We start from the raw sequence: 14529 nt of genomic DNA on the forward strand, positions 1-14529 counted from the left end.
TACTCACCTGCTTGATATTCTATTGATGTTGTAGGGAGAAATTCTGTATTGGTTATCGATGGAAGCACTTTTTTGTTAGACAGCTATATTCTGCTTTGAAATTAAAATAGTTAGGAGAGATTTATTTTGGGTCAAAGCTAATCTTTCATTCCAAGTATCCCTTCATACAGAAACGTAGATGATGGCCATATCAACTCAAATGATTAACCCCTGACTATCCTTGCTTGCTCTGTCAGTGGATATCTTTCTCACCTTACTTCTGTTTACCATTTCTTCTCACCTTTATCCCAAAAAGGTGGATTAGCTGTACACTAATTGAAAAGAGCTGATGAAAATGAAGCATGAAAACTTCTGGGAAATCAACTTTTAATGTTACTGTCTCAATTCACACTTTCTATTTCACAGCCATGCAATATATTATTTAGTTTCCTTGGTTGATTTTCATTTCCTGATTATCATCACAATAATATATATCAACTATTTGACACTCAAAAATACACTTTGATATTTCATTTTCATGCAGATAAACAAAAACACGTCATTTCTCTTGTATTACAAGTTGTAATAATATATCAAATATAGCTATTTAATTCTTTTCAAAGCTATATAAACTTTGTTGATGCAATCTAAATCAAATTCATATTTGTAAGAAAAAAAATCCAGCACTACCTTTCTGGGTTGTAGTAGATCATAGATTATCTTGGGCTTTGTTTATTGAGCAAATGATTAAGAAAGGAAGTCTAACTTACTGAATAAATTGAAACTCAAGCCCATAATGATTGAGTGTGATGAAAAAAATGAACCAGGGAAGATTAAAAAACAAAATGTCAAAAAATTCTTAAGTGGTAATTTGTTGCTAGTAAGATCAGACAACAGTTGATCATGCTCAATGTTAAAAATGTAAAATCAGGTGGATTCAAAATTAAATCAACACAATACTTTGGTTCTAGTAGAACTGTCTTGAATCTAGGCAACATATTTTAAAAAGTAGATACGTCAACATGTTAACCTTGGAAATGCTTCAAAAGCACTCTAATGATGCAAAGCATCCCACATTTTCTTAGTTTCCAACATAGCTCTTGGAATGTCACTGTAGTCCAACAAGTCTGCATTCCAAATGGCAATGCCAGTCAAATTTTCCTTTGCAGCAAAATCATACTTCATTTTCAAACTATCAGGATTATCAAACCAAACCTGATGTTTTCCACCCACACTGTCCTCATAGTTGAAAAAGTAAGACTCAGAATCTTCATCCTTCTGGGGACCTGAAGATGCTCTGCTGATAGACAGGTCCATAATTTCAGCATACTCAATCTGTCTTCCAGCAGCATCACTGCAGTTTACACCTCGGAATGGAACATGCTTGATCTTACAGATCCTGTTGTCAACAAGTTCCAAACATGGGTAATCATACCCATACCATGGTAAGCCAAGCACCAATTTCTCTCGTCTGATCCCAAGACTTAGGTAATCTTCCATTGCTGGAAAATAAACCAATGTTCTGATATTAATATAGTTTGAGTAGCCTTTGCACAATAAGAAAAAAATTTGAAATTTATTTTGATTAATAAGGGTCTGTTTGTACTAAATTAAAGCTTGCAGTCTTTTGAGTAATGTTACCCTCAACCAAGGTAATGGTGTCAAATTGGAAAAAACTGACCTTTAATCACACCTTGATTATGTAGCATAAAGGTCCTTGCTCAACATATCCGGCAACACTAAACAATATTTTGAACATATCAACGAAGTTGAAATGGTAAATTGGCCACCGTTACGATAAACAATATTTGAATGGAACCATTACGATAAACAATATTTGAATGGAAACTTTTTCTCCCCACTGACTTGAAAAAAAAAATTGGCAGAGATTTTCTGAATTGGATTGTGGGGATTCACCCTTGCCCATTCTTTCCCAAATGGAGGGGATGAGAAAGGGTACCTTTGGCCTGGGTAGAAAAAAATTGAACTGAACTAAAACCCTTCAGCCAAATGCAAAGGTTTGAAGGAGTAGGTCCAGATGCATTTGAGAACTTAAATCTCAATCCTTCTCATTCTACAGTAAGCCACAAAAATTTCCAAATAACTGAATCAGCAGTGCAGTTGATCAATAAAGATGTAGCATTTACCAGCTTTTGTTTGTTTCAAGGGCGAGTTTGCCTTTGCTACACAATCTCCAGTTTTGATCTGACTCTGCTCATCGTATGCCATTACAACTAGAAAATCCACCACTTGTGAAAGAGCTTCTGCATCATAACAGCGTCCATCAACACAGTTTGGAGACCAGGCTACATCAAAAGATATCTGAAAACACGTTCAAAAGAATGATCAAAAAGTGATTTCCAGTTTCAAGGTAGTTCTAACTTCTCTTATGTACTTCCTGGCAATGGAGTAACATTGGAACATTTTATATATTATTGCCATTATTCATAATGTTCGCTTTATAAAAGATATTATATATACAAGGCTAAAAGATTAGGGAAAAATGTTTAAACCATATGTTTTCGGCTGTTTGCCATCATCAGGGTTGAAAGTGATGATCGTCTGTACATACATATACATCTTATTGTAGTGTTCAGAGAGATGAGAATAAAGTCAATTGCCATATAACTCAACTACTTTAATGGCGGATGTACTAACAACAACAATGCATGAGGTGAGTCATGTGCTTAGCATACATCACAAAACTTGTGTATGTACATGTATGTATGTAACTTATGTATGTATGTATGTATCTTATGTATGTATGTATGTATCTTATGTATGTATCTTATGTATGTATCAACTTAACGGCCTACTCCCAGTTGGCTTGTTAGCTCAATTGGTAGAGTGCTGCACTAGTATTGCAGAGGTCAGTGGTTTGAATCCTGTACAGGCCTGAAATTTTACAGGTCTGATTTTTGCTATTGCACAAATAGCGCTCTCTACTGTGAGGATCGTGCATCATACGTATCTATAACTACAGTTCAAAATATATGAACTTCATATATTCATCGTATGTGTGTACACATGTATCTTATGTATGTATAGACGATCATCACTTTCAACCCTGATGATGGCAAACAGCCAAAAACATTAGGTTTAAACATTTTAATAATCTTTTCTTAACCTTTTAGCCTTGTATATATAATATCTCATTGTCATTATTATTATAACATAACCAGGCAATGGTGGGTTTGATTTTACTGCAAATGACTGTTTTGTTGCCAGAGCAACCTAACAAATTATTTCTTGTACCAGAACAAATGTTGTTGAGGAGAGATTAAGTAAGAAAAATGGGTACAACCACTTTTTTCCCTGCAAGATCCAGGCAGGCATTTGAAGTTCAATCCCATTTGCTCCCAAGATCTCATTGGTAATTCTCCTTTCTATTTTTCCTACCATTCTTATAACATTAGTTTTGAGAATTTGATATTGGATCAACTAATAATTCCCTAATTGTTACTTTTCTTTATTCTCGTCACTTGTCTGCTGGTCAATGTATTGTTGTTGTAAGGAGAAATTCTGTCTTGATCATTCATGGGTTTCAGAGGGTTGAGTGGAATGTTACCATGGACTAGCTCAAATTATGCTCACAAACAACTTGGCCCAGGTTGTTTCCTTTATGATTCATTTCAAAATAAATACCTGTGCATTTTTAAAGGAAGCACGGAAGGCTGTTGCTGTTTCATTAACCAGCTTTGTGAGCAGTGTGACTTCTCTGGACCTCTTAGGTATTGGTGATTCAATATCAATATTGACTCCATCAGCATGCCGTGCCAAGGCTTCAGAAGTTAGGTTCTTCACCCACTTTGTCCTTGTTTCCTTACTGCTAAGCTTTTCTGTGGGAAAGTTTGCTGCCAAAACAACTCGCACTCCCTAAACATTAATGCCACAGTAAAAGATAAGTAAACGACCTGTTAAGATTCCTGACCAAACAGCTTCTGCCACCATTTCTATTGTATTTCGATCAAAATCAACATGTGCATTTGGTTTCTGGATCAAAAACAGTTTATCAGCTGTAGTAGAGGATTTCTATTTGTATCATATCTCACCTACAATGCTTCATGCATAGAAACGCTTGTAAACGAAGATTTTACGGCCGAGCAATAAAGCAAACAAAGAGCATAACGGTTCCTCACTGAATTTTAGCAAGTTTACTTCAGTATCGAGCTGTTCTCATCGTTGCTCAGTCAATCAGTCTAAACAGAACGTCGAATGAAACAGAGAAATTGTATGGTTAACTCGTTAAAATCACGTAGAGTAAATAACTTGATCAAAAACTAAGCATTTGAAGTTTTCTCAAAGCATTCAAACTCGCTAAGGTTCAAAAACAATTCTACAGTTCAGTAATGTTTTGGTTCTCGGAAAATTCCATGCAAATGAAGTCACAGGCTGTCATAACCCTTGGAACACGACCCGACGAGTCTTTGTCCCAATAAAATGCTTCCTTGAGTTTCTTATCAGACTTTTTTAAAGATTGACAAAGACTTGCAAGAAACCAGGTAAATAAATCGCTGGAACACTTACTCTTTTGTGAGCTTCGCACATCAGCTCATCATCCCAGGGTCGAAAGAGCGCGATCGTCGTCACTTTCCCCCAATCGTATTTTCTCCAATCGTTCGACTTCGTGGAAAACATCAGGAATTCATTTCCTGGCGGTCTTGAGATTGTGTCACATAATGACGGATCTTCGCAAGGGCATTTTCCACAAACAACGAAAGAAATGTCGCCACAAAGCAGGAGGACGAACGCGAAAAACCAGGCCGCCATGACTGAGTTTGACAGGGACAATTTTTTACAGTCGAGATGTCAGCCACACGATGGGAGACTGGTAAACGAGAAAGATGATTGTTTTTTTTCGGTGTCATGTGATCGTCTTCTCGTAATGACTTCTCAAGCGTGACGTTATTTATTCCCATGAATCGTCTGAAGTTTCAGTAGAACATCAATTCACTTTAGTCGCCACAGTCTGATATAAGTTGATTAATCTCGAATAAAGTGGACAAAAAATTTCAGCCGATGTGGAACACAGACCAAACAGTTCTCAGAACTGGGAATATCAACTACATTGAAATTGTAAATTGACCACCGTAAAGAGTTGAAAAGCTGACGTTTCGAGTGTTAGCCCTTCTTCAACGCTCGAAACGTCAGAAGGGCTAACGCTCGAAATATTACCAAATTTCCTTGTTACCCCAACCGACGCAGCCCCACAGTTTCTTTAGAAACTTACCCCCTTAGTTCTAGAACTGCACTACTCCATTCATCAACGGATACTACAGTTACCAGGCGTTACCAGCGTAACACTAAAGCTCTTAGAAATACTCTTAAATTAGCTATATGTAACTTCTATACAATAGAGAATATATTCTGCTAATTGAAAAATAAAAATAAACTCACAAAATGATAACTGAGCATATTTAAGCAGCTTAAGATTGTTTGTTGCCCATGATACACTCCATTTGTCACCAAAATTTTCTTTTCTAGTCTATTGTTAGGATTACGGGCCCCAAAAGAATTAAGGTAGCCAATTTTCATTATCTCAGTTGATAAAGCCAAATTATCGTTGTAAAAATATCGATGAATTTGAAGAAGGCTGCGATAATTTGCGACAAGCTCCATAAGTTTTGGACTTCAGGCTTAAAAACGGCGTCGTGTATCGTTCGCAAACAAGCTAATTAATTGAGCATGTAAGCTAAAATCCCTAAGCAATCTCTTCTGAATGCCTTTTTGTCCAAGCATGAATGTATTTTTACTGGCAAGAGGAAAACCAACCTGCAGCACGCACGGTAGTCTGTTGGTATTAAATTACTTGTATATAGTGAGCTGACATATGCAATTTTGGCGGGCGAGTACTCTGTATGATTTAGTGAAAATTATAGCTGCCACCTTTGATTTTTAAAGCAGCGAAGGCTGGGAAGGAAAGAAATTTGTATCAATGGGGTGAGCAACGGTCAACTTCCAAAATCTTGAACCTTTTTCAATTTCCCTTAGAGAATCGAGTTGTCTTAAGTCGAAAGTAACACTCCTTTCCCATTCTCTATAGATGTGGTCATGTTTTGAAAAATGTTTGTCAGTTCAGCTATGATTGGAAACTTCCGAATCACACTTCCGCCCATTGGGTCAACATGATCTGGTTTTACTACATGACTCGGGCAGTCAGAGGGCCAATAACTAAAATCAACCAATCAAAATGCTCTATTGCCGGTCGATATTCTCTCAATATTGGACCGGGCACTGTCCCGAATGGTCCCGAATGATACCGCACTTGTGTCCCTTTGAACTTCAGTCGTATAATAAATCTCTTACTAACCAAGCTTTCTCGGGACCGTACAGGAGGAATATCGGTCCTCGGTCTTTTTGTACAGACCTCGCTACGCTCGGTCCACATTGTCAAGACCTCGGGCCGATATTCTCCCAGTACGGCCCTCGCGCTTGGTTAATAAGATATGAATATTAGCGGCTTTCGTCGAACCTAGTTTCAGCAGGGTGGAGAGAGGTTTGGCAATGAAACGAGCGGGTCCGAGCGAAACAGGTGTAATGCAGTCGACTGGGACCGACTTCTACCTTCTTCTTCTTAGTGATAATAATAATAATAATAATAATGATAATAATAATAATAATAATAATAATAATAATAATAATGTGTGGTAGCCTCTAATCAGTATGCACTAGCGGTCCTTAAGTACCCCATGTGGACGCAGCACTGGCCGCTGACAGAACTAAGGAGAATTGATCGGGAAGCGCGGAAAATCATGGTAACAAATGGAGGAAAACACCCAGCGTCATCGACCGCTTTATTGTACGTGTCGAGGAAGAAAGGTGGACGTGGCCTGCAGTCCGTAGAGGGAAAATACAAGATCACGAAGATTAAGGCAGTAATGAAACTGTACTCAAACAGCGACCCTAGTATGAAAAAGGTAAGAGAGTTTGAAGAGCGCGCTGCTGCGTTGGGATATCAGTCACTCATTACAGAGGCCATGAGGTATAGTGAAGAACTTGGACTGACGTTGAGGCTTGTATACCCGAAACCAACGTTATGTGAAGCTGCTGGAGAGGAGGTGACTGCGACAAAGGCAAAGCAGCTGCTAAGATCAAAGTATGAAGAACAGTTGTTGAAGATAGTGCGTGACGAAGCATGGCAAGGAAAGTTGCATACAGCAAGATGGAATGATGATAGCGTGTGTAATAACAACTGCTTTTCATGGTTAAGCGATTGGACATCACGCCCCACGTTTGTTGTGGCCGGCATGTATGAACTGTATGAACAGCTTCTACCAACGAAGTTATACCAAGTTAAGAAGATTAAGACATCACAGTCAAGTAACATGTCCTGCAGTATGTGCAATAAGGCACCGGAAAGCTTAGCTCACGTATTATTGGGATGTTCAGTCCTCGCCCAAAACAAGTATTTGGCAAGACACAGCAATGCGCTGAAAGTACTATATTTTGAGTTGCTACGAGAGCTAAAACTGGTTGAAGGTCCTCCTGCATGGTATTCGCCAATCAAGCTTAAACCAGAATACGTCTCGGAGGATGTCCAAGCATTGTGGGACATACTTAACAAATGGTAAACACCACAGCGTACACTATTGAGTTATGGATGTACGCGGGAGGTTGCTAAGCACGAAAGAAGCGTAAGAGTCGCTCGAGGCGATAGCCGAGAGCGACTCTAGCTTCTTGAGTGCTTAGCAAACCTCCCAAGTGCATCCATAACTCAATAGTGTACGCTGTGGTGTTTACCATTTGTTTTATGACATAACATTGATACATTGTAGCTAAAGAGTTCCCTTTTATTTAACAAATCTTACGTGACCAGAAAAAACAAGCGCGCGCGGAAAAATAGTCTTTGTATTAGCTCACGTCAGCAGCGTACACCCATGGGAAAATGGGGGACGCTAAATTGACCAATCAGAGCGCGCGCTTTACTTTGGTTATGTTATAACAACTTATGGGGACAACCAGGAACTGCAAGCTAACAGAATCGATGCAAAGATAGTGAACCATAAAAGTAAGGAAGTAGTAGTCTTGGAGATGAGTTGTCCATGGATTGAGAACAGAGGAAAGAAAGATGAAGAGAAGTCAGTAAAGTATGGTCCACTACGATGGGAGTTACAAGAACGGTACCCTGGATATACAGTCCAGCAGCGCAATATTATCATGGACGTGCTTGGGGGTTGGTCAAGGACTATGGAAGAGGGATTACGGAAGTTGTTGGGAAAAAAGACAAAAGATGTGCTACGAAACATGCAGAAGTCTGTAGTGTCAAGTATGTTGAATATTGCCAAGACTTTTAAGATGATAACATGAACAGTAAAACTACAAAAGAAACTTTTGAGAGGTTGAACATGATAAGAACATTATATAAGCATGAAGTTTATTCCTACGTATGCATATTAATTTGAAGGATAGTTTTAAACATTGAAGGAAATTTAAATATTGAGTTCCGTATATTAGAAGATTAATCGACTTATGTAGAGAATTTAGTTTATAAGTTTTACAGTAATCTTATTCACAGAACGTGACTTAGTTGTTATGTATATTAATAATAGATTGTAAATTAGCGATGGTATATTAGTATTAGTTGTATCTTAAATTATTTTCCCTGTCTAGCAAATAGGTTTTTATATTTTTTATAAGTGCAACGATGTGTAGTTTGATAGGTTACGCTGTGCGCCTTGTGAAACTTTCTTTTCCCGGCATGCTGAAGTTCAATAAACTGCGTCATAATAATAACTTTAATCATCCTGATTTCCGGTCAGTCGATCAATAGAGATTGACTGGTATCAATCGGTGACCAGTAAAAAATGCATAAAAGTCACTAAAAAATAAAAAGCATGCAGTTCACGACTGAATAACAAAATCTGTTTAAGAATGACTAAATAGAATCTACGTTTAACTTGTACAAATGTGATTGGAGCTGTCTATGTTCATCAGGTAAGTAAATTTTTTGCCCTTAAACTGTGCAAGTGTTGTGAGCTCACGTATATCTCTTGGCAGTTTGGCCAGGCACTCGCAGCCGAGAACTTAAACGAGGTCTGTCCACATTTAATGTTAACGTGTGGTAGATCTAATAATGTTGGGTCTCTGAAGGATCGGCAACGTCTTTGTGATCGTTTCGTTAAGTAACCTGTCAACTGCTTAGGGCAGTTAATGTTGTTAATAATCCAGTTAAACATACTGTAGCTTGATTAAGAGGCGTCTACTGTGCGGTGATAATAATTGCAATTTAGCGCGCATCTCCTGAGTACATGTTTTATGATCAGCATACAATATCATTAGCATCTCTCGGTTTTGCAGGTGCTCTAAGCGTGGGACATTCACTTTGCTACATTCGCCCCATACAACACAACCATAGTCTAACAAAGGAAGCACAGTCTGCTTGTAAATTCTGAGCAAAATATCGCGACTAAGGAAAGATGAAATTCTGTTGAGCAATTTCAGTTTAGAGTAAACCCTAGATTGTGTATAAGATACATGTTTGCTCCAGGTCAGACAATGATCAATAAAAATTCCTAAGTACAGGGACCGCGCAGGTGGGGGGACTGGGGGGTTGCTGATAAACTGCAACAAGGTATAATTCGAGAGGAAAGCAGACGTTTGACAACTTCAAACTCAAGTAAAACTTTAGCAACTTCCTTTAGATAATATTGATAAATACTAAGCAGGCATGAACTCATTAAGCAAAGTGATAACCATGTCAAAGACTTGCTTAATCATGACACATTATTATAACATAACCAAAGTAAAGCGCGCGCTCTGATTGGTAAATTTAGCGTCCCCCATTTTCCCATGGGTGTACGCTGCTGACGTGAGCAAATTGCAAAGACTATTTTTCCGCGTGCGATTGTTTTTTCTGGTCACGTAAGATTTGTTAAATAAAAGGGAACTCTTTAGCTACAATGTATCAATGTTATGTTATAAAACAAATGGTAAAAACCACAGCGTACACTATTGAGTTATGGATGCAGGCGGGAGGTTGCTAAGCACGAAAGAAGCGTAAGAGTCGCTCGAGGCGATAGCCGATTTATTTTATTAGCATCCATAACTCAATAGTGTACGCTGTGGTGTTTACCATTTGTTAATTAGAAAATCTTTACTAAGAGATTTCTGGTTGTTCGATTTGATGACGCACTGAAGCGCGGGGAGAGCGCTCGTGCCAGTTCTACTCCACATCACACATTGCTCTAAGTGTGGACCCTTCGTTTCATCGCCCAACCAGCTGCTCGCCCAACCTCTCTCAGCCCCTGGTTTCAGACTTCAATTCCCGACGGAGTTACTTTCATGCTTTTCACGCTCTCCAAGATGAACGGCTATCTTCTGTGCATTTTGCCATTATTCACTTTGCCAAACGGTAAACGAATTGCCGCTTGACTTCGCATTCAACTCTTGCATACTCTGGTATGCTCGGGCATGCTTTAATTATGACAATCAGTGTAGTTAGGAGTTTTCTTGGGCATTTCTGAGTGTTGTTTAGACTCAGAAAACAAATTGAACCAAAAATGGTAATCTAAACTAAAATGACAATTTTCTAAAAGCACAAATTTAAAAAGTTTAATTTCTGCTGTCGCGCTGTTCAAAGTTTGTTTGATTATGGGTGTGAACCTAATCCATTAACGCAGCAGTAAATCTATTTATAAAGGGCTTGCGTCTGTAAAATGAAAAGTGGTCAAAAGTTATATCACGTTGTTCACTGCTCATTTCCTAAACGGTAAGTGGATTTTCACTCTAGTTTTATTTTATTTTATTAGATTCGCCGACCGGCAGGGACACCGCAACAGCTTGCGCCAATTATAGAGGGCCCAGTAAACTCACCCATCCCACCCCAGGGGAGGACATCCATCACACAGTAATCTCGTGTGTGGGAAATTAACGTCTCCTACCCCCAACCCTGCAGGAGACGGGACCTCCATTTATTCGTCCCTATCCGAGAAGACTAGAATATCTAACCATTTCTTGATGTTATAGAAAGGTAGCAAATTCTTCTCAATTATTCTAAGACCCTGAGTGTTGGTCCGGCCGGTGCTCGAATCCTTGACCTCCCGCCCAACAGTCCAGCGCTCTATCCATTGAGCTAACCATTGTTTTGCAATGTTAAAGCGAGTGTAAAGGAGTTTGCCGTCTATTCTTGTAAATGGAAAGTTGTTTACCAGTGGGTGCGAATTCAACCAACCGTCACAACAGCAAACTAAAGTGAAAGGTACACAGTCTGCGTCTGTTAATTAAAAAGATGCATCGCATCGAGTTTGTATTTTTCAAATCAAAACCTGACATACCTTGTCTCAATTTTACAAAGAAAGATATAGTCAGATATACCTACACTCTCGTTAATTGAGTTAAGAAAATTTCGCGACTAAACATAATCTAGTGCAATTAGCATAGTCTCCCATGCAGCCGTGCTTTGGAATGTAGCATGATTCTTAATTTACTTTCACCATAACGAAACCTCCACCACTGTACACTTGCTGATAGAGCGGAACATTGGGATTTTCGGTTTTGTGGTTTTGGATTGTTTCTAGATATTTTTTTCGGTTTTTCGGTTTTTATGTTCATAGCGGTGTGTGGATTTTCCGTTTTTAGCATTTGGTGTTCGGTTTTCGTGAAAAATGCGGGTTTTTAGATTTGATATCCGATGCTGTTGTCGGTTTTCCTATTTGACCTATTTGGGTTCGATATGAGCGGGCAATTACGCGCCTCCCATGATCTCGAACAGCCGCTAAACGCAATTTTGTGCGAATTTCCCTAATTTAACTGGGCTCTATTACCAGCTGCTGAGTCCGCAGAGACCAAGCTCGGGGTCCTCGAGGGAGCAGCTGAAATAAAGCTTATAATTTAAGCAGACACTAGAAGATACGAATGCCAAATCCATGGCATTCACAAATACTGTAATGAAACTAGTGTAGTTTACTCTGTATGCTCCACTTGTCACCGCTGTGACGGATCGATCAGGGTTTTAATAGCTGAGATGTAAAAAGGTATCGGTTTTGGCAGTTTTGCATGCGGTTTTCGGTTTTGATCGATTTTTGTTTCGGTTTTTCAGTTTTGGATGATTTTTTTCTACGGTTTTGCGGTTTCTAATAAGCCCCAATGCCCCCCTCTGTAAATGACGCAGCTAACTGAAATGGTAAATCATGCCGAAGAGAAATTAACGAAGCTCAAAGACCTTAGATCAGTTTATTAAACGAGCTAACTATTTCCACCCTACTATCAAATTTACGGACGAAATATCAGAGATCCAAATCACTTTCCTCGATACCACAGTGAGGAAATATTCACAAAAGATTCCATACTGGACATCAAAACCCATTAAAAGCTGACCTAGAACTCATGCACTTCGCCTCCTGCTACCCACCAGACGTGAAATAATATGGTTTCGTGAAAGGCGAAGCAATCAGGACCGGGTTGTTCAAAGGTGGGTTAAGATAACCCAGGGTTAGTGTAAAATTTAATTTTAGATCTGAAAGCTTTAAAAGAAAATTTTGTTTAATTCCACTTGTCTACAATTTGATAATCAAATACTCTGAAAAGTATTGGAAATTTTTTCCCAAAACGGCTCTTGAACAGAGAAATATAGAAACCTGGATTAAAATTTAACCCTGGGTTAGCGCTAATCGGCCTTCGAACAACTGGAACCAGATTGCTAGAACTTTAGGCTTGGTTTCACACTGTTGAATTATTTACGATAAAAATAAGACAAGTTAAACCGAAAAACCAAAGTGTTTTGGCACAAAACCGAAATACCGATCATAAAAATAGCCAAAACCGCAAAACCGAAAAGCCCAGTGCTTAATATGGTCATGCCATGCGCTTCACTGAACGATCGCTTGTTGAATGTGAGTGAATCTGTAGAAAGCAAGCCCGAAAATAAATCTTTGCAAAACCTTACACTTTGCAACTCCTGATAGCTGAAATCTTTCTCAACTTCCCTTGGAAATTTCGATTCCCGTTCTCTGTGGATGTTTGGTCATGTTGAGGAGGTTATTCGTCAGTTCGGCTAATATCGGAAAATTTCAGATTAAGGTGGCTGAACACAGTTTTTGATACCTTTGTTTCTTTCACCATTTTCTCTTAAACCCTTGATCTCTCGGTCGGCAGCAAGCAAGTTAACAACATAAACTTTGTTTTTTCGATAGTTAAGCTGACGTATGTGCCGTTGCCATGGCGACATTAGATTTTCTTTATAATTTGCATGCAAGGAGCTTGTAATTGTTAGCAAAATGGTGTTAAGTTAACACCATTTTGCTAACAATTTAACAGAGAGGTCCTTGATTATCCCTTGTTGAAGGTTCCCTCGATTTTCTAGAATTTCCTTTGTTTAAAATCAATTTTAATACTCCAGTTACTTATTTCCTAAAGTATTTTTGTGCCAAATTTCGTGAAATTCTAATGAGTGGTTCTCAAGAAAGCAATTTTCCATTCAATCGCAATTTATTTACTTACTACGCATGCGCTGCATTAAACTGGTTTCTTTCGGTAACGACGAAAAAGCTGAGAATTGCAGGGTTCTTTGCACCATTACCTTTCTAACATATCTTTGCAATGAAAGACTAAAGCCCTCAATACACTGCACCAACTACAGAGAAAAATAGCACAGATAGTGCGGGTACGTGTTGAGTAAATAAAATGACAGCTCTCTTGACGGCATGTTTGTTTTTTGCAATCCTTGTGCGCGCGCTGAATTGCATCAGCAAATTAAAACCGCGCGAAAACTTTGTTTAGCCACCTTAACACTTAACAATTATTGGATGAGGTTGGGCATGATAGCGATAATTATCATGGCCAAAGTTTGTATTATCTGCCGAATCCGAAGGCTGAGGCGGATAACACAAACTGAGGCCTTGATTATTATTAATATCATGCGAAAACCGAATCCAATATTTGTTTAATTATGCATATTCCTGAGCTGGACTTGTAAAGATAAGAGCACATAAAACTATTTTCTGTAGGTATGATGCACGGTCCTCGCAGTAGATAGCGCTATTTATGCAATAGCGAAAATCAGACCTGAAAAAATCAGGCCTGTACGGGACTCTAACCACTGACCTCTGCGATACTAGTGCAGCGCTCTACCAATTGAGCTAACAAGCCAACTGGGAGCAGGCCGTTAAGTTGATTCGTAATAAACCCGTGAAAGTGATAAATGAGATAGAATGAATATATGAAGTTCATATATTTTGAACTGCGGTATTAGATACGTATGATGCACGATCCTCGCCGTAGATAGCGCTATTTATGCAATAGCGAAAATTGGTAAAGCGCTGCACTAGTATCGCAGAGGTCAGTGGTTCGAGTCCCGTACAGGCCTGATTTTTTTCAGGTCTGATTTTCGCTATTGCATAAATAGCGCTATCTACTGCGAGGATCGTGCATCATACGTATCTAATACCGCAGTTCAAAATATATGAACTTCATATATTCATTCTATCTCGTAATATCTATTGTCTGTAGGTATGACGTAAGAGAATGTTTAATAATTCGCCTTTTTTCTTAACATGATCGGTTTCCATTACCTTGTGGCGGTTGTTGTCAAACAGTTCATACTTCAATTACCGG

The 14529-nt window shown here is 38.8% G+C and overlaps 2 protein-coding genes across 3 annotated transcripts in view; one reads left to right on the top strand and one right to left on the bottom strand.

Moving 5' to 3' along the window:
* Positions 1–349: 349 nt before the first annotated feature.
* LOC111337168 (di-N-acetylchitobiase) lies at positions 350–4802 on the bottom strand. The gene is made up of 4 exons (XM_022943411.2): positions 4507–4802; positions 3625–3855; positions 2127–2301; positions 350–1481 (listed from the first exon to the last, which is right to left on the bottom strand). The coding sequence occupies exons 1-4, from the start codon at positions 4747–4749 to the stop codon at positions 1033–1035; spliced, it is 1098 nt and encodes a 365-aa protein (XP_022799146.1). The 5' UTR covers positions 4750–4802; the 3' UTR covers positions 350–1032.
* Positions 4803–14453: 9651 nt separating this feature from the next.
* LOC111337898 (uncharacterized) overlaps positions 14454–14529 on the top strand; it is an 18854-nt gene continuing 18778 nt past the window's right edge. Inside the window, exon 1 of one of the 2 annotated variants that reach the window (XM_088752273.1) lies at positions 14454–14529. This exon is cut by the window's right edge and continues 84 nt beyond it. In XM_088752273.1, the coding sequence (XP_088608399.1) occupies positions 14469–14529 (61 nt within the window). In that variant the 5' untranslated portion in view covers positions 14454–14468. The other variant, XM_022944296.2, reaches the window with a different exon arrangement.

The sequence above is a fragment of the Stylophora pistillata genome, chromosome 3 (assembly GCF_964205215.1).
Source record: "Stylophora pistillata chromosome 3, jaStyPist1.2, whole genome shotgun sequence".
NCBI classification, from domain to species: Eukaryota; Metazoa; Cnidaria; class Anthozoa; order Scleractinia; family Pocilloporidae; genus Stylophora; species Stylophora pistillata.